At 42.9% G+C, this 25,501-nt stretch overlaps 1 protein-coding gene across 1 annotated transcript; it reads left to right on the top strand.

Moving 5' to 3' along the window:
* The first annotated feature begins 1,035 nt into the window (after positions 1 to 1,035).
* LOC149290114 (glycolipid transfer protein-like) lies at positions 1,036 to 24,824 on the top strand. The gene is made up of 5 exons (XM_089489970.1): positions 1,036 to 1,200; positions 20,655 to 20,716; positions 20,945 to 21,078; positions 22,515 to 22,665; positions 24,545 to 24,824. Exons 1-5 carry the CDS (start codon positions 1,098 to 1,100, stop codon positions 24,725 to 24,727), a joined length of 633 nt encoding a protein of 210 aa, XP_089346096.1. The 5' UTR covers positions 1,036 to 1,097; the 3' UTR covers positions 24,728 to 24,824.
* Positions 24,825 to 25,501: the final 677 nt, after the last annotated feature.

The raw sequence follows: 25,501 nt of genomic DNA, 5'->3' as shown, positions 1-25,501 counted from the left end.
ATATATATATATATAATTTTGCGAACCTTCAAAATAATATTTAAATAATAAAAATTATAAGTGTGTGTGTGTGTGTGTGTGTGTGTATACATGTGATTATTTTATCATTTAAATGTTTAAATTATATATACATATGTAATTTTGCAAACCTGCAAAATAATATTTAAACATTTAAATTATAAAAATAACAATACAATAATACAACAATAAATAAATAAATAATAAAAGTAAACACTAAAATAAAATAATAATAGTATATAAATAATAAAATAATATAAGTATATATATATATATATATATTCAAAATAATATTTAAATATTTAAATTATACAATATCTTTCTATCTTTCTATCTATCTATCTATATAAACAATTTTAGTTACTTAAATATTTAAACATTATTTTGCAAACCTGAAAAATAATATTTGAAGTATTTAAATAATACAAATAATACAAAATAATAAATACAATACAATAATAAAATAATTCAATATGAAATATAAATAAATAAATAATAAAAATAACATGAAATAAAATAAAAAATGAAATAAAATAATAAATACATAAAATAATAATATTAATAATAAAACACATATAATAATAATAATAAAAATAATAAAATAAATAAAATAAATAAATATATAAATAAATAATATAAATAGCCGCCCGGATTTCCAGTGATTGGGCGGCATATAAATAAATCCTATTATTATTATTATTATTATTATTAATAATAATAATAATAATAATAAAATAATAATAATAACAACAACAATATAATAATAAAATATAATAATAATAATAATAATAAAATAATTGTCCATTTATTTGGAGCAAACACAACTCTGACGAAAGTTTTTTGCATACAATCCCCAGGGATGGGGGGAAAATTGCCCTCCTTGCACTCTGCACATGCTCTGGGTGACATGGTCCAAACGGAGGAATGGGAGGGGAAGGGGCGTGTCGTCCTGTGTGTGTCCCCTCCCCTTTGTGGGCGTGGTCAGGGCTCCTCCTCCTTTCCCCCCTCCCACCCAGGAAGAAGCAGAAGCAGAAGAGCCCGAAAGTCTGAAGACAGGAGGAAAGGTCCCATTGGAAGCAATGGCGCTGCTCTTGGAGCATGAGTTCAAGTCCCTCCCGGCCGATAAACAGATCGATACTCAGCCCTTTTTGGAAGCCGTGGCCCACCTCCCTCCTTTCTTCGGTAAGACCCCCCCCCCCCAAAACCCCTGGCTTCAGTCACTTTCTCCTCTTCATTGGCAACGAAACTCGAGCCGTTGCAAACTGGGGTCGTAGTAGTACTACTACTAGTAGTAGGTTTTACTCCGGAGTGGTCCTCCTCCTTGTTCTGAGTACAAGGAGGTGTGCAATTTAATGTCTTTTGCCTGTTGCACCTGGTTTTCATCACTTCCTTTGCTAGGCTTTACTATTTGGGGGTAGTAGTATTTATACTAGCAGTAGTAGGTTTTACTCTGGAGTGGTCCTTCGCTTACACCTGGTTTCCGTTACTTTCTCTGCCTCTTTGCTAAGCTTTATTTGCAACTAGGAAACGAAAGCCATTGCAGATTGGGGTACTACTACTAATAGTAACAATAGTAGGTTTTACTCTGGTCCTTCGCTTGCGTGGTGCACCTGGTTTCCATCACTTTCCTACTTGCAAGGAAACTAAAGACCTTGCAAAACTAAAGCCCTTGCAAAATGGGGTAGTAATAGTAGGTTTTACTCTGGAGTAGTCCTTCGCTTGTGCGGTGCACCTAGTTTTCATCACTTTCTACCCCTCTTCGCTAGTCTTTACTTGCAGTTAGGAAACTCAAGCCATTGCAAATTGGGGTTCTACTACTACTAGTAGCAATAGTAGGTTTTACTCTGGAGTGGTCCTTCTCTTGGTTTCTGTCACTTTCTCCGCCTCTTTGCCAGGCTTTACTTACAACTAGGAAACTCAAGCCGTCGCAAACTGGGGTAGTACTAGTAGTAGCAATAGTAGCGTTTTTGGAGGATTCTGGACATCATAGTCCTGAAAATAAGGAACTTCTCCAGGATTGGGGGTTTTGTAATGCAGGTGGCCCACACCTTAATGAGAAGTTACTCTTACCTGAGTTACTCAATCCGCCCACCTGGACACACCTTCTAGGTGTGTTAGTTGCCCTCAGGATTGTGAGATTCGATCTCGGGACAAGGTTGAGAAATTATCCTCCTCAGACTTTCCGTCTCCACCTTCTCAGCCTGCCCCAAGCTAATTAAACGCTGTTAATTGCAACTAAATACATGCAAAGATTTAAATAATGCTTCAAACTCTCCTCCGAATTGATTTATTAAATCTATTGATTTATTAAATCAATTCATTCATTCATTCAATTCATTCATTAAATCAATTAATGGTGTTAATTGGAACTAAAGACATACAAGGATCCGACTTCTATTTGCAATCCCAGTTTTGTTTCAAGATCTCCATGATTATAATTCTTCCGAATCGATTCATTAAATTTATTAATTGATTAAGTCAGTTAACACTGTTAATTGCATCTACTGTAAACATATGCAAGGATTCGACTTCTTTTTGCAATCCAAGCATAGCTTCAATCTCCCCCAGATTATATTGCTCCGAATTGATTTATTAAATTTATTAAATGATTAAATCAATTCATTTATTCATTCAATTCATTCCTTAAATCAATTAACGGTGTTCAATATTAAATCCAAGCTTTGCTTCAAGATCTCCCAGGTTATATTTCTCCGAATTGATTCATTAAATCAAGGAAAGCAAAGTAATTCCTTTTAGTTAATTAATTAATTAATTAAAGTGTCTTATCTGCTTTCCTTGGTGTAACGAATTCATTAACGGATTTGTTACACCAAGGAAGGCAGATGGACATTTTAATTTATTAAGAAATAAAAAGGAACTGCTTTGTCTTAATTGATTTAATAAATTAATTTGGAGGAATGTTACAATCGCAACGTAATTGTAATTGCAAATCCATTAATGACAACTGTTTGATCTACTTTGGAAAAGCGGTATATAAATAAACATTATTATTATTATTATTATTATTATTATTAATTAAATTGTAATAAATTACATTTATGGTGTAACTGTAATTTCAAAGTACAACAGAATCAATTGGACACAAGAAATAGTTTGTTAAGATGTTAACTCCGACCCGTAATCAATTAGTTCGTTAACGTGTTAATTCCGACCTGTGATCGATTAATTTGTTAACATGTTAATTTTAACCCGTGATCGATGAGTTTGTTAACATGTTAATTCCAAATCACGATTAATTAGTTTAACACTTTAATTCCAACCTGTGATCAATTAATTTGTTAACAAGCGTGTTAATTCTGACTTGCGATCAATTACTTTGTTAACGTATTAAATCCGACCAATGATAAACAAGTTTAATGTGTTAATCCCGACCCATAATCAATTAGTTTAATCTGTTAATCCCAACCCATAATCAGTTAGTTTGATTTATTAATTCCGACCCATATTCAATAAATTTAATCTGTTAATTTCAACCTCTAATTTCAACCCATTTTCTTGCAAGACAGATTAATGCAATAAATTAATCAATTAAAACATTAGTTAGTGCACACTCTCTCAGCCCCAGGAAACCCTGTCTTAGGTTTGCTTTAGAGTCATGACTTGAGCACCCTTAAGGAATTAATGAATGCGTTGATAAATTGATTGATTAATTAATCAATTAATTCATTCACTCGTTAATAGTGTTCAAGCCGTGACCTTAAATTTACGAATTGGTATTAGGCTCATAAATTCATTAATGGTGTTCAATTAATTGTTTAATTGATTAATTAATTGATCACAAAACTAACGGAGATGTATGGACAAAAGCCCCATATCAGTCATCTTTGGCCACAATTACTTGATTAATTAATTGATCTGGCGTGAAATTTCGTGTTGTGGCGAAAACAGCTCCTACGGGGAGAACAGGAACAGCTAGTTCTGTCATCGCCGTTCGCCGTTGCGTCAAAGAACGGTTCACCTTCAGGGTAAACCCTTATGAAATTTAAAGGAGTGCCTCCTTTGCATATCAAGAGGATCATAAGAGTTTGGAAAATGGATCCCAAAGGATCATCCATCCAAACCCTGTTCTGCCATGCAAGGATACATAGGTTTCCCATTCTGCCATGCAGGGATACATAGGATCCTTCTGCCATGGAGGAACACATAGGATCCTTCTGCCATGCAGGAATACATAGGACACTTCCGCCATGCAGGAATACATAGGACCCTTTTGCCATGCAGGGATACATAGGATCCTAGAGCCATGCAGGGATACATAGGACCCTTCTGCTATGGAGGAATACATAGAATTCATCTGCCATGGAAGAATACATAGGATCCATCTGCCATGCAGGAGTACATAGGACCCTGCCATGCAAGAATACATAGGATCCTTCTGCCATGCAGGGATACATATGACCCTTCTGCCATGCAGGGATACATAGGATCCTTCTGCTATGGATGAATACATAGGATCTTTCTGCCATGCAGGAATACATAGGACACTTCCGCCATGCAGGAATACATAGGACCCTTTTGCCATGCAGGGATACATAGGATCCTAGAGCCATGCAGGGATACATAGGACCCTTCTGCTATGGAGGAATACATAGAATTCATCTGCCATGGAAGAATACATAGGATCCATCTGCCATGCAGGAGTACATAGGACCCTGCCATGCAAGAATACATAGGATCCTTCTGCCATGCAGGGATACATATGACCCTTCTGCCATGCAGGGATACATAGGATCCTTCTGCTATGGATGAATACATAGGATCTTTCTGCCATGCAGGAATACATAGGACACTTCCGCCATGCAGGAATACATAGGACCCTTTTGCCATGCAGGGATACATAGGATCCTAGAGCCATGCAGGCATACATAGGACCCTTCTGCTATGGAGGAATACATAGAATCCAACTGCCATGGAAGAATACATAGGATCCATCTGCCATGCAGGGGTACATAGGACCCTGACATGCAAGAATACATAGGACCCTTCTGCCATACAGGAATACATAGGATCCTTCTGCCATGCAGGGATACATATAACCCTTTGTGCCATGCAGGGATACATAGGACCCTTCTGCCATGAAGGAATACATAGGATCCCTCTGTCATGCAGGAATACATAGGATCCTTCTGCCATGCAGGAATACATAGGATCCTTCTGCCATGCAGGGATACATAGGATCCTTCTGCCATGCAGGGATACATATGATCCTGCTGCCATGCAGGAATACATAGAATGCTTCTGCCATGTAGGGATACATAGGTTTCCCATTCTGCCATGCAGGAATACATAGGATCCATCTGCCATGCAGGAGTACATAGGACACTTCCGCCATGCAGGAATACATAGGACCCTTTTGCCATGCAGGGATACATAGGATCCTAGAGCCATGCAGGGATACATAGGACCCTTCTGCTATGGAGGAATACATAGAATTCATCTGCCATGGAAGAATACATAGGATCCATCTGCCATGCAGGAGTACATAGGACCCTTCTGCCATGCAAGAATACATAAGACCCTTCTGCCATGCAGGGATACATAGGACACTTCCGCCATGCAGGAATACATAGGACCCTTTTGCCATGCAGGGATACATAGGATCCTAGAGCCATGCAGGGATACATAGGACCCTTCTGCTATGGAGGAATACATAGAATTCATCTGCCATGGAAGAATACATAGGATCCATCTGCCATGCAGGAGTACATAGGACCCTTCTGCCATGCAAGAATACATAAGACCCTTCTGCCATGCAGGGATACATAGGATCCTAGAGCCATGCAGGAGTACATAGGACCCTTCTGCCATGCAGAGATACATAGGATCCTTCTGCTATGCATGAACACATAGGATCCTTCTGCCATGAAGGAATAAATAGGATCCTTCTGCCATGAAGGAATACATAGCACGCTTCTGCCATGCAGAGATATGTAGGACCCTTCTGCCATGCAGGGATACGTAGGACCCTTCCGCCATCCACGAATACATAGGACCCTTTTGCCATGCAGGGATACATAGGATCCTAGAGCCATACAGGGATACATAGGACCCTTCTGCTCTGGAGGAATTCATAGGATCCATCTGCCATGCAGGAGTACATAGGACCCTTCTGCCATGCAGGAATACATAGGACCCTTCTGTCATGGAGGAATACATCGGACCCTTCTGCCATGCAGGAATACATAGGATCCTTCTGCTATGCAAGGATACATAGGACCCTTCTGCCTTGCAGGTATACATAGGATCATTCTGCCATGAAGGAATACATAGGACCCTTCTGCCATGGAGGAATACATAGGACCCTTCTGCCATGAAGGAATACATAGGATTCTTTTTAAATGGAGGAATACATAGGACCCTTCTGCTATGGAGGAATACATAGGACCCTTCTGCCATGCAGGAATACATAGCACCCTTCTGCCATGCAAGATTACATAGGACCCTTCTGCCATGCAGGGATACATAGCATCCTAGAGCCATACAAGAGTACATAGGACCCTTCTGCCTTGCAGGAATACATGGGATCCTTCTGCGATGAAGGAATACATAGGACCTTTCTGCCGTGCAGGAATAAATAGGATCCTTCTGCCATGAAGGAATACTTAGGACCCTTCTGCCATGAAGGAATACATAGGATCCTTTTTAAATGGAGGAATACATATGACCCTTCTGCCATGTAGGAATATATAGGGCCCTTCTGCCATGCAGGGATACATAGTATCCTAGAGCCATGCAGGAGTATATAGGACCCTTCTGCCATGTAGGAATACATAGGACCCTTCTGCCATGCAGGGATACATAGGATCCTTCTGCCATGCAGGAATACATAGGATCCTTCTGCCATGAAGGAATACATAGGACACTTCTGCCATGCAGGAATAAATAGGATCCTTCTGCCATGCAGGAATACATAGGACGCTTCTGCCATGCAGAGATACGTAGGACCATTCTGCCATGCAGGGATACGTAGGACCCTTCCGCCATGCAGGAATACATAGGACCCTTTTGCCATGCAGGGATACATAGGATCCTAGAGCCATGCAGGGATACATAGGACCCTTCTGCTCTGGAGGAATTCATAGGATCCATCTGCCATGCAGGAGTACATAGGAGCCTTCTCCCATGCAGGAATACATAGGACCCTTCTGTCATGGAGGAATACATCGGACCCTTCTGCCATGCAGGAATACATAGGATCCTTCTGCCATGCAAGAATACATAGGACCCTTCTGCCTTGCAGGGATACATAGGATCCTTCTGCCATGAAGGAATACATAGGACCCTTCTGCCATGAAGGAATACATAGGATTCTTTTTAAATGGAGGAATACATAGGACCCTTCTGCCATGGAGGAATACATAGGACCCTTCTGCCATGCAGGAATACATAGGTCCCTTCTGCCATGCAGGAATACATAGGATCCTTCTGCCATGCAGGGATACATAGGATCCTTCTGCCATGCAGGGATACATACGATCCTTCTGCCATGCAGGGATACGTAGAGCCCTTCTGCCATTCAGGGATACGTAGGGCCCTTCTGCCATGCAGGAATACGTAGGGCCCTTCTGACATGCAGGAATACTTAGAATCCTTTTGCCATGCAGGAATACATAGGAACCTAGAGCCATGCAGGGATACATGGGACCCTTCTGCTATGGAGGAATACATAGGATGCATCTTCCATGGAGGAGTATATAAGACCCTTCTGCCATGCAAGAATACATAGGACCCTTCCGCCATGAAGGAATACATAGGATCCTTTTTAAATGGAGGAATACATATGACCCTTCTGCCATGCAGGAATATATAGGGCCCTTCTGCCATGCAGGGATACATAGGATCCTAGAGCCATGCAGGAGTATATAGGGCCCTTCTGCCATGTAGGAATACATAGGACCCTTCTGCCATGCAGGAATACATAGGATGCTTCTGCCATGAAGGAATACATAGGACACTTCTGCCATGCAGGAATAAATAGGATCCTACTACCATGCAGGAATACATAGGACGCTTCTGCCATGCAGAGATACGTAGGACCATTCTGCCATGCAGGGATACGTAGGACCATTCCGCCATGCAGGGGAATACATGGGACCCTTTTGCCATGCAGGGATACATAGGATCCTAGAGCCATGCAGGGATACATACGACCCTTCTGCTCTGGAGGAATTCATAGGATCCATCTGCCATGCAGGAGTACATAGGACCCTTCTGCCATGCAGGAATACATAGGACCCTTCTGTCATGGAGGAATACATCGGACCCTTCTGCCATGCAGGAATACATAGGATCCTTCTGCCATGCAAGAATACATAGGACCCTTCTGCCTTGCAGGGATACATAGGATCCTTCTGCCATGAAGGAATAGATAGGACCCTTCTGCCATGGAGGAATACATAGGACCCTTCTGCCATGCAGGGATACATAGGATCCTAGAGCCATGCAGGAGTACATAGGACCCTTTTTCCATGGAGGAATACATAGGACCCTTCTGCCATGCAGGGATACATAGAATCCTTCTGCCATGCAGGAATACGTAGGATCCTTCTGCCATGAAGGAATACATAGGACCCTTCTGCCCTGCAGGAATACATAGGACCCTTCTGTCATGCAGGAATACATAGGATCCTTCTGCCATGCAGGGATACATAGGACCCTTCTGCCATGAAGGAATACATAGGATCCCTCTGTCATGCAGGAATACAGAGGATCCTTCTGCCATGCAGGAATACATAGGATCCTTCTGCCATGCAGGAATACATAGGATCCTTCTGCCATGCAGGGATACCTAGGACCCTTCTGCCATGCAGGGATACCTAGGATCCTACTGCCATGCAGAAATACATAGCACCCTTCTGCCATGCTGGGATACATAGGGCCCTTCTCCCATGCAGGGATACATAGGACCCTTCTGCCATGCAGGGATACATAGCACCCTTCTGCCATGCAGGAATACATAGGACCCTTCTGCCATGCAGGAATACAAAGGATCCTTCTGCCATGCAGGGATACATAGGATCCTTCTGCCATGCAGGAATACGTAGAATGTTTCTGCCATGTAGGGATACATAGGTTTCCCATTCTGCCATGCAGGAATACATAGGACCCTTCTGCCATGCAGAGATACATAGGATCCTTCTGCCATGCAGAGATACATAGGACCCTTCTGCTATGGAGGAATACATAGGATCCATCTGCCATGCAGGAGTACATAGGACCCTTCTGCCATGCAAGAATAAATAAGACCCTTCTCCCATGCAGGGATACATAGGGTCCTAGAGCCATGCAGGAGTACATAGGACCCTTCTGCCATGCAGGGATACATAGGATCCTTCTGCTACGCAGGAATACATAGGATCCTTCTGCCATGAAGGAATAAATAGGATCCTTCTGCCATGCAGGAATACATAGCACGCTTCTGCCATGCAGAGATACGTAGGACCCTTCTGCCATGCAGGGATACGTAGGACCCTTCCGCCATGCAGGAATACATAGGACCCTTTTGCCATGCAGGGATACATAGGATCCTAGAGCCATGAAGGGATACATAGGACCCTTCTGCTCTGGAGGAATTCATAGGATCCATCTGCCATGAAGGAGTACATAGGACCCTTCTGTCATGGAGGAATACATCGGACCCTTCTGCCATGCAGGAATACATAGGATCCTTCTGCTATGCAAGAATACATAGGACCCTTCTGCCTTGCAGGTATACATAGGATCATTCTGCTATGAAGGAATACATAGGACCCTTCTGCCATGGAGGAATACATAGGACCCTTCTGCCATGCAGGAATACATAGCTCCCTTCTGCCATGCAGGAATACATAGGATCCTTCTGCCATTCAGGGATACATACGATCCTTCTGCCATGCAGGGATACGTAGGACCCTTCTGCCATGCAGGGATACGTAGATCCCTTCTGCCATGCAGGGATACGTAGGGCCCTTCTGCCATGCAGGAATACGTAGGGCCCTTCTGACATGCAGGAATACTTAGGATCCTTTTGCCATGCAGGAATACGTAGGAACCTAGAGCCATGTAGGGAAACATAGGAACCTTCTGCTATGGAGGAATACATAGGATCCATCTGCCATGGAGGAGTACATAGGGCCCTTCTGCCATGCAAGAATACATAGGACCCTTCTGCCATGCAGGGATACATAGGATCCTAGAGCCATGCAGGAGTACATAGGACCCTTTTTCCATGGAGGAATACATAGGACCCTTCTGCCATGCAGGGATACATAGAATCCTTCTGCCATGCAGGAATACGTAGGATCCTTCTGCCATGAAGGAATACTTAGGACCCTTCTGCCATGCAGGAATACATAGGATCCTTCTGCCATGCAGGGATACATAGGATCCTTCTGCCATGCAGGAATACATAGGACACTTCTGCCATGCAGGGATATATACGATCCTTCTGCCATGCAGGGATACCTAGGACCCTTCTCCCATGCAGGGATACATAGGATCCTACTGCCATGCAGAAATACATAGCACCCTTCTGCCATGCTGGGATACATAGGGCCCTTCTCACATGCAGGGATACATAGGACCCTTCTGCCATGCAGGGATACATAGCACCCTTCTGCCATGCAGGAATACATAGGACCCTTCTGCCATGCAGGAATACAAAGGATCCTTCTGCCATGCAGGGATACATAGGATCCTTCTGCCATGCAGGGATACATATGATCGTGCTGCCATGCAGGAATACGTAGAATGCTTCTGCCATGTAGGGATACATAGGTTTCCCATTCTGCCATGCAGGAATACATAGGACCCTTCTGCCATGCAGAGATACATAGGATCCTTCTGCCATGCAGAGATACATAGGACCCTTCTGCTGTGGAGGAATACATAGGATCCATCTGCCATGCAGGAGTACATAGGACCCTTCTGCCATGCAAGAATAAATAAGACCCTTCTCCCATGCAGGGATACATAAGGTCCTAGAGCCATGCAGGAGTACATAGGACCCTTCTGCCATGGAGGAATACATAGGACCCTTCTGCCATGCAGGGATATATAGGATACTTCTGCTATGCAGGAATACATAGGATCCTTCTGCCATGAAGGAATAAATAAGATCCTTCTGCCATGCAGGAATACATAGCACGCTTCTGCCATGCAGAGATACGTAGGACCCTTCTGCCATGCAGGGATACGTAGGACCCTTCCGCCATGCAGGAATACATAGGACCCTTTTGCCATGCAGGGATACATAGGATCCTAGAGCCATGAAGGGATACATAGGACCCTTCTGCTCTGGAGGAATTCATAGGATCCATCTGCCATGCAGGAGTACATAGGACCCTTCTGTCATGGAGGAATACATCGGACCCTTCTGCCATGCAGGAATACATAGGATCCTTCTGCTATGCAAGAATACATAGGACCCTTCTGCCTTGCAGGTATACATAGGATCATTCTGCCATGAAGGAATACATAGGACCCTTCTGCCATGGAGGAATACATAGGACCCTTCTGCCATGAAGGAATACATAGGATTCTTTTTAAATGGAGGAATACATAGGACCCTTCTGCTATGGAGGAATACATAGGACCCTTCTGCCATGCAGGAATACATAGGTCCCTTCTGCCATGCAGGAATACATAGGATCCTTCTGCCATGCAGGGATACATACGATCCTTCTGCCATGCAGGGATACATACGATCCTTCAGCCACGCAGGGATACGTAGGACCCTTCTGCCATGCAGGGATATGTAGAGCCCTTCTGCCATGCAGGGATACGTAGGGCCCTTCTGCCATGCAGGAATACGTAGGGCCCTTCTGACATGCAGGAATACTTAGGATCCTTTTGCCATGCAGGAATACGTAGGAACCTAGAGCCATGTAGGGAAACATAGGACCCTTCTGCTATGGAGGAATACATAGGATCCATCTGCCATGGAGGAGTACATAGGACCCTTCTGCCATGCAAGAATACATAGGACCCTTCTGCCATGCAGGGATACATAGGATCCTAGAGCCATGCAGGAGTACATAGGACCCTTTTTCCATGGAGTAATACATAGGACCCTTCTGCCATGCAGGGATACATAGAATCCTTCTGCCATGCAGGAATACGTAGGATCCTTCTGCCATGAAGGAATACATAGGACCCTTCTGCCTTGCAGGAATACATAGGACCCTTCTGCCATGCAGGAATACATATGATCCTTCTGCCATGCAGGGATACATAGGACCCTTCTGCCATGAAGGAATACGTAGGATCCCTCTGTCATGCAGGAATACAGAGGATCCTTCTGCCATGCAGGAATACATAGGACACTTCTGCCATGCAGGGATATATACGATCCTTCTGCCATGCCGGGATACCTAGGACCCTTCTGCCATGCAGGGATACATAGGATCCTACTGCCATGCAGTAATACATAGCACCCTTCTGCCATGCTGGGATACATAGGGCCCTTCTCCCATGCAGGGATACATAGGACCCTTCTGCCATGCAGGGATACATAGCACCCTTCTGCCATGCAGGAATACATAGGACCCTTCTGTCATGCAGGAATACATAGGATCCTTCTGCCATGCAGGAATACAAAGGATCCTTCTGCCATGCAGGGATACATAGGATCCTTCTGCCATGCAGGGATACATATCATCCTGCTGCCATGCAGGAATATGTAGAATGCTTCTGCCATGTAGGGATACATAGGTTTCCCATTCTGCCATGCAGGAATACATAGGACCCTTCTGCCATGCAGAGATACATAGGATCCTTCTGCCATGCAGAGATACATAGGACCCTTCTGCTATGGAGGAATACATAGGATCCATCTGCCATGCAGGAGTACATAGGACCCTTCTGCCATGCAAGAATAAATAAGACCCTTCTCCCATGCAGGGATACATAGGGTCCTAGAGCCATGCAGGAGTACATAGGACCCTTTTTCCATGAAGGAATACATAGGACCCTTCTGCCATGCAGGGATACATAGAATCCTTCTGCCATGCAGGAATACGTAGGATCCTTCTGCCATGAAGGAATACATAGGACCCTTCTGCCTTGCAGGAATACATAGGACCCTTCTGCCATGCAGGAATACATAGGATCCTTCTGCCATGCAGGGATACATAGGACCCTTCTGCCATGAAGGAATACATAGGATCCCTCTGTCATGCAGGAATACAGAGGATCCTTCTGCCATGCAGGAATACATAGGACCCTTCTGCCATGGAGGGATACATAGGATCCTACTGCCATGCAGTAATACATAGCACCCTTCTGCCATGCTGGGATACATAGGGCCCTTCTCCCATGCAGGGATACATAGGACCCTTCTGCCATGCAGGGATACATAGCACCCTTCTGCCATGCAGGAATACATAGGACCCTTCTGTCATGCAGGAATACATAGGATCCTTCTGCCATGCAGGAATACAAAGGATCCTTCTGCCATGCAGGGATACATGGGATCCTTCTGCCATGCAGGGATACATATGATCCTGCTGCCATGCAGGAATACGTAGAATGCTTCTGCCATGTAGGGATACATAGGTTTCCCATTCTGCCATGCAGGAATACATAGGACCCTTCTGCCATGCAGAGATACATAGGATCCTTCTGCCATGCAGAGATACATAGGACCCTTCTGCTATGGAGGAATACATAGGATCCATCTGCCATGCAGGAGTACATAGGACCCTTCTGCCATGCAGGAATACATAGGATCCTTCTGCTATGCAAGAATACATAGGACCCTTCTGCCTTGCAGGTATACATAGGATCATTCTGCCATGAAGGAATACATAGGACCCTTCTGCCATGGAGGAATACATAGGACCCTTCTGCCATGAAGGAATACATAGGATTCTTTTTAAATGGAGGAATACATAGGACCCTTCTGCTATGGAGGAATACATAGGACCCTTCTGCCATGCAGGAATACATAGCTCCCTTCTGCCATGCAGGAATACATAGGATCCTTCTGCCATGCAGGGATACATACGATCCTTCTGCCATGCAGGGATACATACGATCCTTCTGCCACGCAGGGATACGTAGGACCCTTCTGCCATGCAGGGATATGTAGAGCCCTTCTGCCATGCAGGGATACGTAGGGCCCTTCTGCCATGCAGGAATACTTAGGATCCTTTTGCCATGCAGGAATACGTAGGAACCTAGAGCCATGTAGGGAAACATAGGACCCTTCTGCTATGGAGGAATACATAGGATCCATCTGCCATGGAGGAGTACATAGGACCCTTCTGCCATGCAAGAATACATAGGACCCTTCTGCCATGCAGGGATACATAGGATCCTAGAGCCATGCAGGAGTACATAGGACCCTTTTTCCATGGAGTAATACATAGGACCCTTCTGCCATGCAGGGATACATAGAATCCTTCTGCCATGCAGGAATACGTAGGATCCTTCTGCCATGAAGGAATACATAGGACCCTTCTGCCTTGCAGGAATACATAGGACCCTTCTGCCATGCAGGAATACATAGGATCCTTCTGCCATGCAGGGATACATAGGACCCTTCTGCCATGAAGGAATACATAGGATCCCTCTGTCATGCAGGAATACAGAGGATCCTTCTGCCATGCAGGAATACATAGGACACTTCTGCCATGCAGGGATATATACGATCCTTCTGCCATGCAGGGATACCTAGGACCCTTCTGCCATGCAGGGATACATAGGATCCTACTGCCATGCAGTAATACATAGCACCCTTCTGCCATGCTGGGATACATAGGGCCCTTCTCCCATGCAGGGATACATAGGACCCTTCTGCCATGCAGGGATACATAGCACCCTTCTGCCATGCAGGAATACATAGGACCCTTCTGCCATGCAGGAATACATAGGATCCTTCTGCCATGCAGGAATACAAAGGATCCTTCTGCCATGCAAGGATACATAGGATCCTTCTGCCATGCAGGGATACATATGATCCTGCTGCCATGCAGGAATACGTAGAATGCTTCTGCCATGTAGGGATACATAGGTTTCCCATTCTGCCATGCAGGAATACATAGGACCCTTCTGCCATGCAGAGATACATAGGATCCTTCTGCCATGCAGAGATACATAGGACCCTTCTGCTATGGAGGAATACATAGGATCCATCTGCCATGCAGGAGTACATAGGACCCTTCTGCCATGCAAGAATAAATAAGACCCTTCTGCCATGCAGGAATACGTAGAATGCTTCTGCCATGTAGGGATACATAGGTTTCCCATTCTGCTATGCAAGAATACATAGGACCCTTCTGCCTTGCAGGTATACATAGGATCATTCTGCCATGAAGGAATACATAGAATCCTTCTGCCATGCAGGAGTACATAGGATCCATCTGCCATGGAGGAGTATATAGGACCCTTCTGCCATGCAAGAATACATAGGACCCTTCTGCCATGCAGGGATACATAGGATCCTAGAGCCATGCAGGAGTACATAGGACCCTTTTGCCATGGAGGAATACATAGGACCCTTCTGCCATGCAGGGATACATAGAATCCTTCTGCCATGCAGGAATACGTAGGATCCTTCTGCCATGAAGGAATACATAGGACCCTTCTGCCATGCAGGAATGCATAGGACCCTTCTGCCATGAAGGAATACATAGGATCCCTCTGTCATGCAGGGATACATACGATCCTGCTGCCATGCAGGAATACATAGGACCTTTCTGCCATGCAGGGATACATACGATCCTTCTGCCATGCAGGGATACATAGGATCCTTCTGCCATGCAGAGATACTTAGGACCCTTCTGCCATGAAGGAATACATAGGATCCCTCTGTCATGCAGGGATACATACGATCCTGCTGCCATGCAGGAATACATAGGACCTTTCTGCCATGCAGGGATACATAGGATCCTTCTGCCATGCAGAGATACATAGGAGCCTTCTGCCATGCAGGGATACGTAGGGTCCTTCTGCCATGCAGGGATACGTAGGGCCCTTGTGCCATGCAGGGATACGTAGGGCCCTTCTGCCATGCAGGAAAGGTAGGGCCCTTCTGCCATGCAGGAATACGTAGGGCCCTTCTGCCATGCAGGAATACGTAGGGCCCTTCTGCCATGCAGGAATACGTAGGGCCCTTCTGGCCTGCAGGAGTACATAGGACCCTTCTGCCATGCAGGAATACATTGGACCATTCTGCCATGCAGGGATACATAGGACCCTTCTGCCATGCAGGAATACATAGGACGCTTCCGCCATGCAGGAATACATAGGACCCTTTTGCCATGCTAGGATACATAGGATCCTAGAGTCATGCAGGCATACCTAGGACCCTTCTGCTATGGAGGAATACATAGGAACCATATGCCATGCAGGAGTACATAGGACCCTGCCATGCAAGAATACATTGGACCCTTCTGCCATGCAGGAATACATAGGATCCTTCTGCCATGCAGGGATACATATGACCCTTCTGCCATGGAGGGATACATAGGACCCTTCTGCCATGAAGGAGTACATAGGATCCCTCTGTCATGCAGGAATACATAGGATCCTTCTGCCATGCAGGAATACATAGGATCCTTCTGCCATGCAGGGATACATAGGATCCTTCTGCCATGCAGGGATACATATGATCCTGCTGCCATGCAGGAATACATAGAATGCTTCTGCCATGTAGGGATACATAGGTTTCCCATTCTGCCATGCAGGAATACATAGGACCCTTCTGCCATGCAGAGATACATAGGACCCTTCTGCTATGGAGGAATACATAGGATCCATCTGCCATGCAGGAGTACATAGGACCCTTCTGCCATGCAAGAATACATAAGACCCTTCTGCCATGCAGGAATACAAAGGAGATTTCTTTCATGCAGGAATACATAGGATGCTTCTGCCATGGAGGAATACATAGAACCCTTCTGCCATGCAGGGATACATAGGATCCTTCTGCTATGCAGGAATACATAGGATCCTTCTGCCATGCAGGGATGCATAGGACTCGTCTGCCATGCAGGAATACATAGGACCCTTCTGCCATGCAGGGATACGTAGGACCCTTCTGCCATGCAGGGATACGTAGGACCCTTCTGCTATGCCGGAATACGTAAGATCCTTCTGCCATGCACAAATACATAGGACGCTTCTGCCATGTAGGAATACATAGGATCCTTCTGCCATGCAGGGATACATTGGATCCTTTTCCCATGGAGGTATACATAGGATCCTTCTGCCATACAGGAATACAAAGAATGCTTCTGCCATGCAGGGATACATAGGACCCTTCTGCTATGGAGGAATACATAGGATCCTTCTGCCATGCAGGAATACATAGGATCCTTCTGCCATGCAAGAATACATAGGACCCTTCTGCCATGCAGGGATACATAGGACCTTTCTGCCATGCAGGAATATATAGGACTCTTCTGCCATGCAGGGATACGTAGGATCCTTCTGCCATGCAGGGATAAATAGGACCCTTCTGCATGCAGGGATACGTAGGACCCTTCTGCTATGCAGGGATACATAGGGCCCTTCTGCCATGCAGGGATACGTAGGGCCCTTCTGCCATGCAGGGATACGTAGGGCCCTTCTGCCATGCAGGAATACGTAGGGCCCTTCTGCCATGCAGGGATACATAGGATCCTAGAGCCATGCAGGAGTACATAGGACCCTTTTTCCATGGAGGAATACATAGGACCCTTCTGCCATGCAGGGATACATAGAATCCTTCTGCCATGCAGGAATACGTAGGATCCTTCTGCCATGAAGGAATACATAGGACTCTTCTGCCATGCAGGAATGCATAGGACCCTTCTGCCATGAAGGAATACATAGGATCCCTCTGTCATTCAGGGATACATACGATCCTGCTGCCATGCAGGAATACATAGGACCTTTCTGCCATGCAGGGATACATACGATCCTTCTGCCATGCAGGGATACATAGGATCCTTCTGCCATGCAGAGATACATAGGACCCTTCTGCCATGAAGGAATACATAGGATCCCTCTGTCATGCAGGGATACATACGATCCTGCTGCCATGCAGGAATACATAGGACCTTTCTGCCATGCAGGGATACATACGATCCTTCTGCCATGCAGGGATACATAGGATCCTTCTGCCATGCAGAGATACATAGGAGCCTTCTGCCATGCAGGGATACCTAGGAGCCTTCTGCCATGCAGGGATACGTAGGGTCCTTCTGCCATGCAGGGATACGTAGGGCCCTTCTGCAATGCAGGAAAGGTAGGGCCCTTCTGCCATGCAGGAATACGTAGGGCCCTTCTGCCATGCAGGAATACGTAGGGCCCTTCTGGCCTGCAGGAGTACATAGGACCCTTCTGCCATGCAGAAATACATTGGACCATTCTGCCATGCAGGGATACATAGGACCCTTCTGCCATGCAGGAATACATAGGACGCTTCCGCCATGCAGGAATACATAGGACCCTTTTGCCATGCTAGGATGCATAAGATCCTAGAGTCATGCAGGCATACATAGGACCCTTCTGCTATGGAGGAATACATAGGAACCATCTGCCATGCAGGAGTACATAGGACCCTGCCATGCAAGAATACATTGGACCCTTCTGCCATGCAGGAATACATAGGATTCTTCTGCCATGCAGGGATACATATGACCCTTCTGCCATGGAGGGATACATAGGACCCTTCTGCCATGAAGGAGTACATAGGATCCCTCTGTCATGCAGGAATACATAGGATCCTTCTGCCATGCAAGAATACATAGGACCCTTCTGCCTTGCAGGGATACATAGGATCCTTCTGCCATGAAGGAATACATAGGACCCTTCTACCATGCAGGAATACATAGAATGCTTCTGCCATGTAGGGATACATAGGTTTCCCATTCTGCCATGCAGGAATACATAAGACCCTTCTGCCATGCAGGAATACAAAGGAGATTTCTTTCATGCAGGAATACATAGGACGCTTCTGCCATGGAGGAATACATAGGACCCTTCTGCCATGCAGGGATACATAGGATCCTTCTGCTATGCAGGAATACATAGGATCCTTCTGCCATGCAGGGATGCATAGGATGCTAGAGCCATGCAGGAATACATTGGTTCCTTCTGCCATCCAGGAATACATAGGATCCTTCTGCCATGCAGGGATGCATAGGACTCGTCTGCCATGCAGGAATACATAGGACCCTTCTGCCATGCAGGGATACGTAGGACCCTTCTGCCATGCAGGGATACGTAGGACCCTTCTGCTATGCCGGAATACGTAAGATCCTTCTGCCATGCACAAATACATAGGACGCTTCAGCCATGTAGGAATACATAGGATCCTTCTGCCATGCAGGGATACATTGGATCCTTCTCCCATGGAGGTATACATATGATCCTTCTGCCATACACGAATACAAAGAATGCTTCTGCCATGCAGGGATACATAGGACCCTTCTGCTATGGAGGAATACATAGGATCCATCTGCCATGCAGGAGTACATAGGACCCTTCTGCCATGCAAGAATACATAGGACCCTTCTGCCATGCAGGGATACATAGGACCTTTCTGCCATGCAGGAATATATAGGACTCTTCTGCCATGGAGTAATACATAGGACCCTTCTGCCATGCAGGGATACATAGGACCCTTCTGCCATGCAAGAATACATAGGCCCCTTCTGCCATGGAGGAATACATAGGTCCCTTCTGCCATGCAGGGATACATAGGATCTTTCTGCCATGCAGGAATACATAGGATCCTTCTGCCATGCAGGGATACATAGGACCCTTCTGCCATGCAGGGATACATAGGACCCTTCTGCCATGCAGGGATACGTAGGACCCTTCTGCCATGCAGGGATACGTAGGATCCTTCTGCCATGCAGGGATAAATAGGACCCTTCTGCATGCAGGGATACGTAGGACCCTTCTGCTATGCAGGGATACATAGGGCCCTTCTGCCATGCAGGAATACGTAGGGCCCTTCTGCCATGCAGGAATACGTAGGGCCCTTCTGCTATGCAGGAATACATAGGATCCTAGAATGAGAAGGGACTACTAAGGGTCATCCGTTCGAACCCCGTTTTTCCATGCAAGAATACCATGAATAATGCTCTCCTGAAATGATTTCCATTCAATCTATGTTTAAAGCCCTCCGAAGGAAGGTCTTCCACTTTTGAAAGCAAATCTGTCCCATTAAAGATCAAAGGGACTCCAAAGGGTCATCCATTCGAATCCCGTTCTGCCATGCAAGAATACAATGAATAACACTCTCCCAAAGGGATGATTGCAAGACTTCAAAAAACGCTTCCAAAAAAAAAACAATAACAATAAGGGAATCATTGTAGATAAAAAAGTAACTTTTCCAGGCTCCTAAGCTTTGCAGAAATATAGAGATGTCTCTTGTACTCGCAGCCGGTTTCACCATGCGAAAACCGAACAATAAACGGGTTTGTTTCGTGCAAACATTGTCCTCCATTATCTTTTGTAAACAGCTCTGGAAATTATCATTATTTAGCATTCTGCCCAAAAAACAAAAGACTTATTATGGCGTTTTTTAAAAATATATATGATATTTAATTAAATTATTTATTTATTTAAATTTATTATATTTTTTAAATATAAATTCATTCAATTTGTTCCAATTGATTGTTCTCCTTTATTGTTTTTAGATTGCCTGGGAACGCCGATCGTCTATGCGCCGGTCAAAGCCGATTTGTCTGGAAACATTAAGGTAATCAATCGTTATGCTGCAGCAAAAAGGCCAATACGATACTTCAAAAAATTAAAATAAAATAAAATAAAAAATAAAACCAGAATTTATTATTATTATTATTATTATTATTAAAAGATGTGTATATCTATCGGGGCCCGTCTCTCGAACTCGGGACCGGAAAATATATATATATATATATATATATATATGTATGTATTTTAAAAATATTAAATTTTTTGGTTTCAGAAAATCCGGGCGGTTTACGAATCAGATCCGGCGAAGTTCAAAACGCTGCAGAATATTCTGGAAGTGGAGAAGGAAATCCACGGATCGGCATGGCCGAAAGTCGGCGCAACGCTGGCGTTGATGTGGCTGAAAAGGTGGGGGTTTTCGCCATTCGTTATGTTTATTTGCGCTCCTCTATGCATTTGTTGCTCCTCCAGAGCGACTCTATGGTCAGCTGTTGGATATAGACCATAGATGCATTGGAAGTCCTAGAGAGGACACCTTTCTAGGCCTTTGTAGCTCCTCCAGAGCGACTCTATGGTCAGCTGTTGGATATAGACCATAGATGCATTGGAAGTCCTAGAGAGGACACCTCTCTAGGCCTTTGTAGCTCCCGCAGAGCGACTCTGTGGTCAGCTGTTGGATATAGCCCATAGCAGGGGTCGGCAACCCCCGGCCCGTGCGCCTGATGCGGCCCATGGAGGCGGCAGGACCGGCCCCAGCCCGGTTCTGCAGCTGCCTCCTCCACCACCACCTCTGCCCCAGGCCGCACGGCCCTCCTCCTCCTCCACCACGCGGTGGAGGAGGAGGAGGGCCGTGCGGCCTTGGGCAGAGGAGGCAAAGGGGGAAGCCCTGCACCGCCCTCCCCGAGTGGCCCCGCGCGGGCCTGTGGCGCATGGAGGAGGGGGGAGGAGAAGAAGAAAGAGGAGGAGGGGGGAGGAGAAGAAGGAAGAGGAGGAGGGGGAGGAGACGAAGGAGGAGGAAGAGGAGGAAGGGGGAAGAGAAGGAGGAGGAGGAGGAAGAGGAGAAGGAAGGGGGAGGGGGGAGGAGAAGGAGGAAGAGGAGGAGGGGGAGGAGAAGAAGGAAGAGGGGGGGAAGAGAAGAAGGAGGAGGAGGAAGAGAAGGAAGAGGAGGAGGGGGAAGGAGAAGAAGGAGGAGGGGGAGGAGGAAGAGGAGGAGGGGGGAGGAGAAGAAGGAAGAGGAGGAGGAGGAAGAGATGGTGCAAGAACGGTGAAACCACCTTGACATGTTCAATATGCATAGCCATGTTAAACCATGCTAAGTGTTAAACCCAAGTGGTTTGGTTATGGAATTAGCCTCTGAAAAATGCAAGAGGCCATGTTAAGTAAAGCCATGTGAAATGCACAAATGTGCTGTTGTGTGTGTTTTGGAATGCAGGTTGGGGGTGTTCGGCCAGAAAGTGACCGAGGAGGAGAAGGCGGGCACACGCCTCCTCCTCCCCGCGGGGCTTCGGTGGAAGCTCCACCCCCGGTGTGCGGCTCCACCCCCGGAGGGTGGGAGCTCCCCCCGGCATGCGGCCCCACCCCCGGAGGGTGGAAGCTCCACCCCCCGGCTTCGGCCCCCTGACTTGTCTGAGGGCCAGCAACCCGGCCCCCGGCCCCTGGCTCAAAAAGGTTGCCTACCCCTGGACCATAGAGTTGCATTGGAGGTCCTAGAGAGAACACCTCTCTAGGCCTTTGTAGCCCTTCTCCAGTGACTCTATGGCCAACCATTGGCAGATGCTGACCATAGAGTTGCGCTGGAGGACCTACAGATTCCTAGAGAGGCTCTTTTTCCCCTCCATTTTCAGGGGCCTGAAGTTCATCCAGGTTTTGCTCCAGAGCCTTTGCGACGGCGAACGCGACGAAGACCATCCCAACCTCATCCGCGTCAATGCCACCAAAGCGTACGAAATCGCACTGCGCAAATACCATGGATGGATGCTCCAGAAGCTCTTCTTGGTAAGACATATTTAAGTCTATTTAAATACCAGTTTATTGTATATATTTAAGCCTATTTAGATGCCGTATTTGCATATTTAAATACTATTTTTTTGCATATTTAACCTTATTAAAATTACAATATTTTTTGCATATTTAAGCCTATTTAAATACCATTTTGTTATTATATATTATTTTATTATTATATATTATTATTTTATTTTATTTTAATTATATATTTTTATTTTATTTATTTATTTTTATTATATATTATTATTATATATTATTTTATTATTATTTTATTTTTATTATTTTATTTTATTGTTATTTATTATCTTATTTTATTATATATTATTTTATTTAATTATATATTTTTATTTTGTTATATATTATTATTTTATTTTATTATATATTATTTATTTTATTATTATATAATAATATTTAATTATTATATTTTATTTCATTTTGTTATATTTTATTATTTTATTTTATTATTATATATACTAATTTTATTTTTATTATATATTTTATTTTATTTATATATTATTTTATTTTATTATATATTATCTTATTATTATACATTATTATCTTATTTTATTATTATCTTATTTTATTTTGTTATATATTATTATTTATTTTATTATATATTATCTTATTTTATTTTATTGTTATATATTTTTATTTTATTATATATATTATTATTTTATTTTTATTGTTATATATTTTATTTTGTTGTTATATATTATTATTTTATTTTATTGTTACATATTAATATTTTATTTTTATTATTTTAGATTATTATTTTATTTTATTTATATATTATTATTTTATTTTAATATTATATATTTAAGCCTATGGAAATGTCAATTTTTTTGCTGATTTTAACCTATTTAAATGCCAATTTTTGCATATTGAAATGCATATTTAATGCATTTAAATTCCAATTTGTTTGCACATTTAAGCCTATTTAATTGCCATTTTTGCATATTTAAATCAATTTTTAGCATATTGAAACCTATTTAAATGCCAATTTTTAGCACATTGAAACCTATTTAAATGCCAATTTTCAGCATATTGAAACCTATTTAAATGCCAATTTTTAGCATTTTAACCTATTGAAATGCCAAATTTTAGCATAAGATTAATTAAATGCCAATTTTTAGATTAAACCCTATTTAAATACCAATTTTTGCACAATTAATCCTATGTAAATGCCCTTTTTGCATATTTAAGCCTATTTAAATGCCATTTTTTGCATATCTGAATACTATTTTTTTTGCATAATTAAACCTAGTAAAATGCAATTTTTTGGCATATTGAAGCCTATTTTAATGCCAATTTCTTTGCATATTTAAATACCATTTTTGCATATTTAAGCTTATTTAAATACGAATTTTGCATATTTAAATACCAATTTTTTACAGATTTAAGTCTATTTAAATGCCATTTTTGCATATTTAAAGCCAATTTTTTTTGCAAATGTAAGCCAATTTAAATGTTATTTTTCTGCACATTTAAATACCTTTTTTGCATATTTAAGCCAATTTTGCATACCTAAATACCAGATTTTTTTGCAAATTTAAGTCTAATTAAATGCCAATTTCTTTTAAATATTTAAGCCTATTAAAATTCCATTTTTTGCATACTGAAAAGCCAATTTTTGGCAAATTTAAGCCTATTTAAATGCAATTTTTTGCAAATTTAAATGCAATGGTTTTGCAAATTTAAGCCTATTTAAATGCATTTTTTGCAAATTTAAGTCTATTTAAATGCATATTTTGCAAATTTAAGTCTATTTAAATGCATATTTTGCAAATTTATGCCTGTTTAAATGCAATTTTTTGCATATTTAATCCTATTTAAATTTATTACTGTAATTCCCATTTTTCCTCGAATCCAGGGATCGGTTTATGCCTTGCCTTATAAATCGGATTTGCTGAAAGCCTTGGAAAAAGGAAAAGAAGTCAAAGAGGAGGAAACCTTAGAGAAAATCCACCAGTTTCTATCGAAAGCGACGCCAATTCTGGACGCCATTTACGAAATGTACACCAAAATGAATGCTGAACTGAATTACAAAGCTTGACGAAGGACCCTGCAAAAAAACACAACAATAACAATGTCCTTGGCCTCGAGTTGTACATTTTGCAAATTTTTGCAAATTTTGCAAATTTCCCCAAAGTTTTCCAAATTTTGTAAATTTTGCAAATTTTTGCACATTTTTTAAAATTTTGCAAAAAATTCAAAAATTGCAAATTTTACACATTTTTGCAAATTTTGCAAATTTTGCACATTTTTATAAATTTTGCAAAATTTGCAAAAATTTCAAAAAAATTCAAAAAATCTCAAAAGATTTGCAAAAATTTGCAAAATTTACAAAAACTCTTTTCATCTTTTCAAAAACTCTTTTCGTCTAGCAGAATTATTTAAAAATATTTTACTATTTTTTAAAAAAATCACCAATATTTTGGGTTTTTTTTGGGTGGGGGAAGGAAATATGCAGGATGTAAAAATAATAAAATAGCAATAATAATAATATTAGTAATAAGAGATTAATCCACTCTGGGTTTAAATCCAAACTGTAAAAGAACTTGTTTCTTTTAGGATAGCTCCATTTTAAAAAGCATTGCAAAAGCTTTATTTTATTACTCACTTTATTGTATTAATTGTGTAATAATTAATTATATTATATTGTATACAATTATATTTATATAATTGTATGATAATATAATAATTATTACATAATATAATATAATTATCATATAGTTTAAATTATATTTTATTATATTACATTATGTATAAAATTATATAATTTCCAAAGAAATCAAGTCCAATAATACAGATTCTAATCCAATAATAC

This window comes from Sceloporus occidentalis, unplaced genomic scaffold, assembly GCF_023333645.1.
Source record: "Sceloporus occidentalis isolate IW3139 unplaced genomic scaffold, rSceOcc1.0.p SCAF_41, whole genome shotgun sequence".
NCBI classification, from domain to species: Eukaryota; Metazoa; Chordata; class Lepidosauria; order Squamata; family Phrynosomatidae; genus Sceloporus; species Sceloporus occidentalis.
The sequence above is the reverse complement of the archived record's forward strand: the minus strand, read 5'-3'. Positions and strand labels throughout refer to the sequence as shown.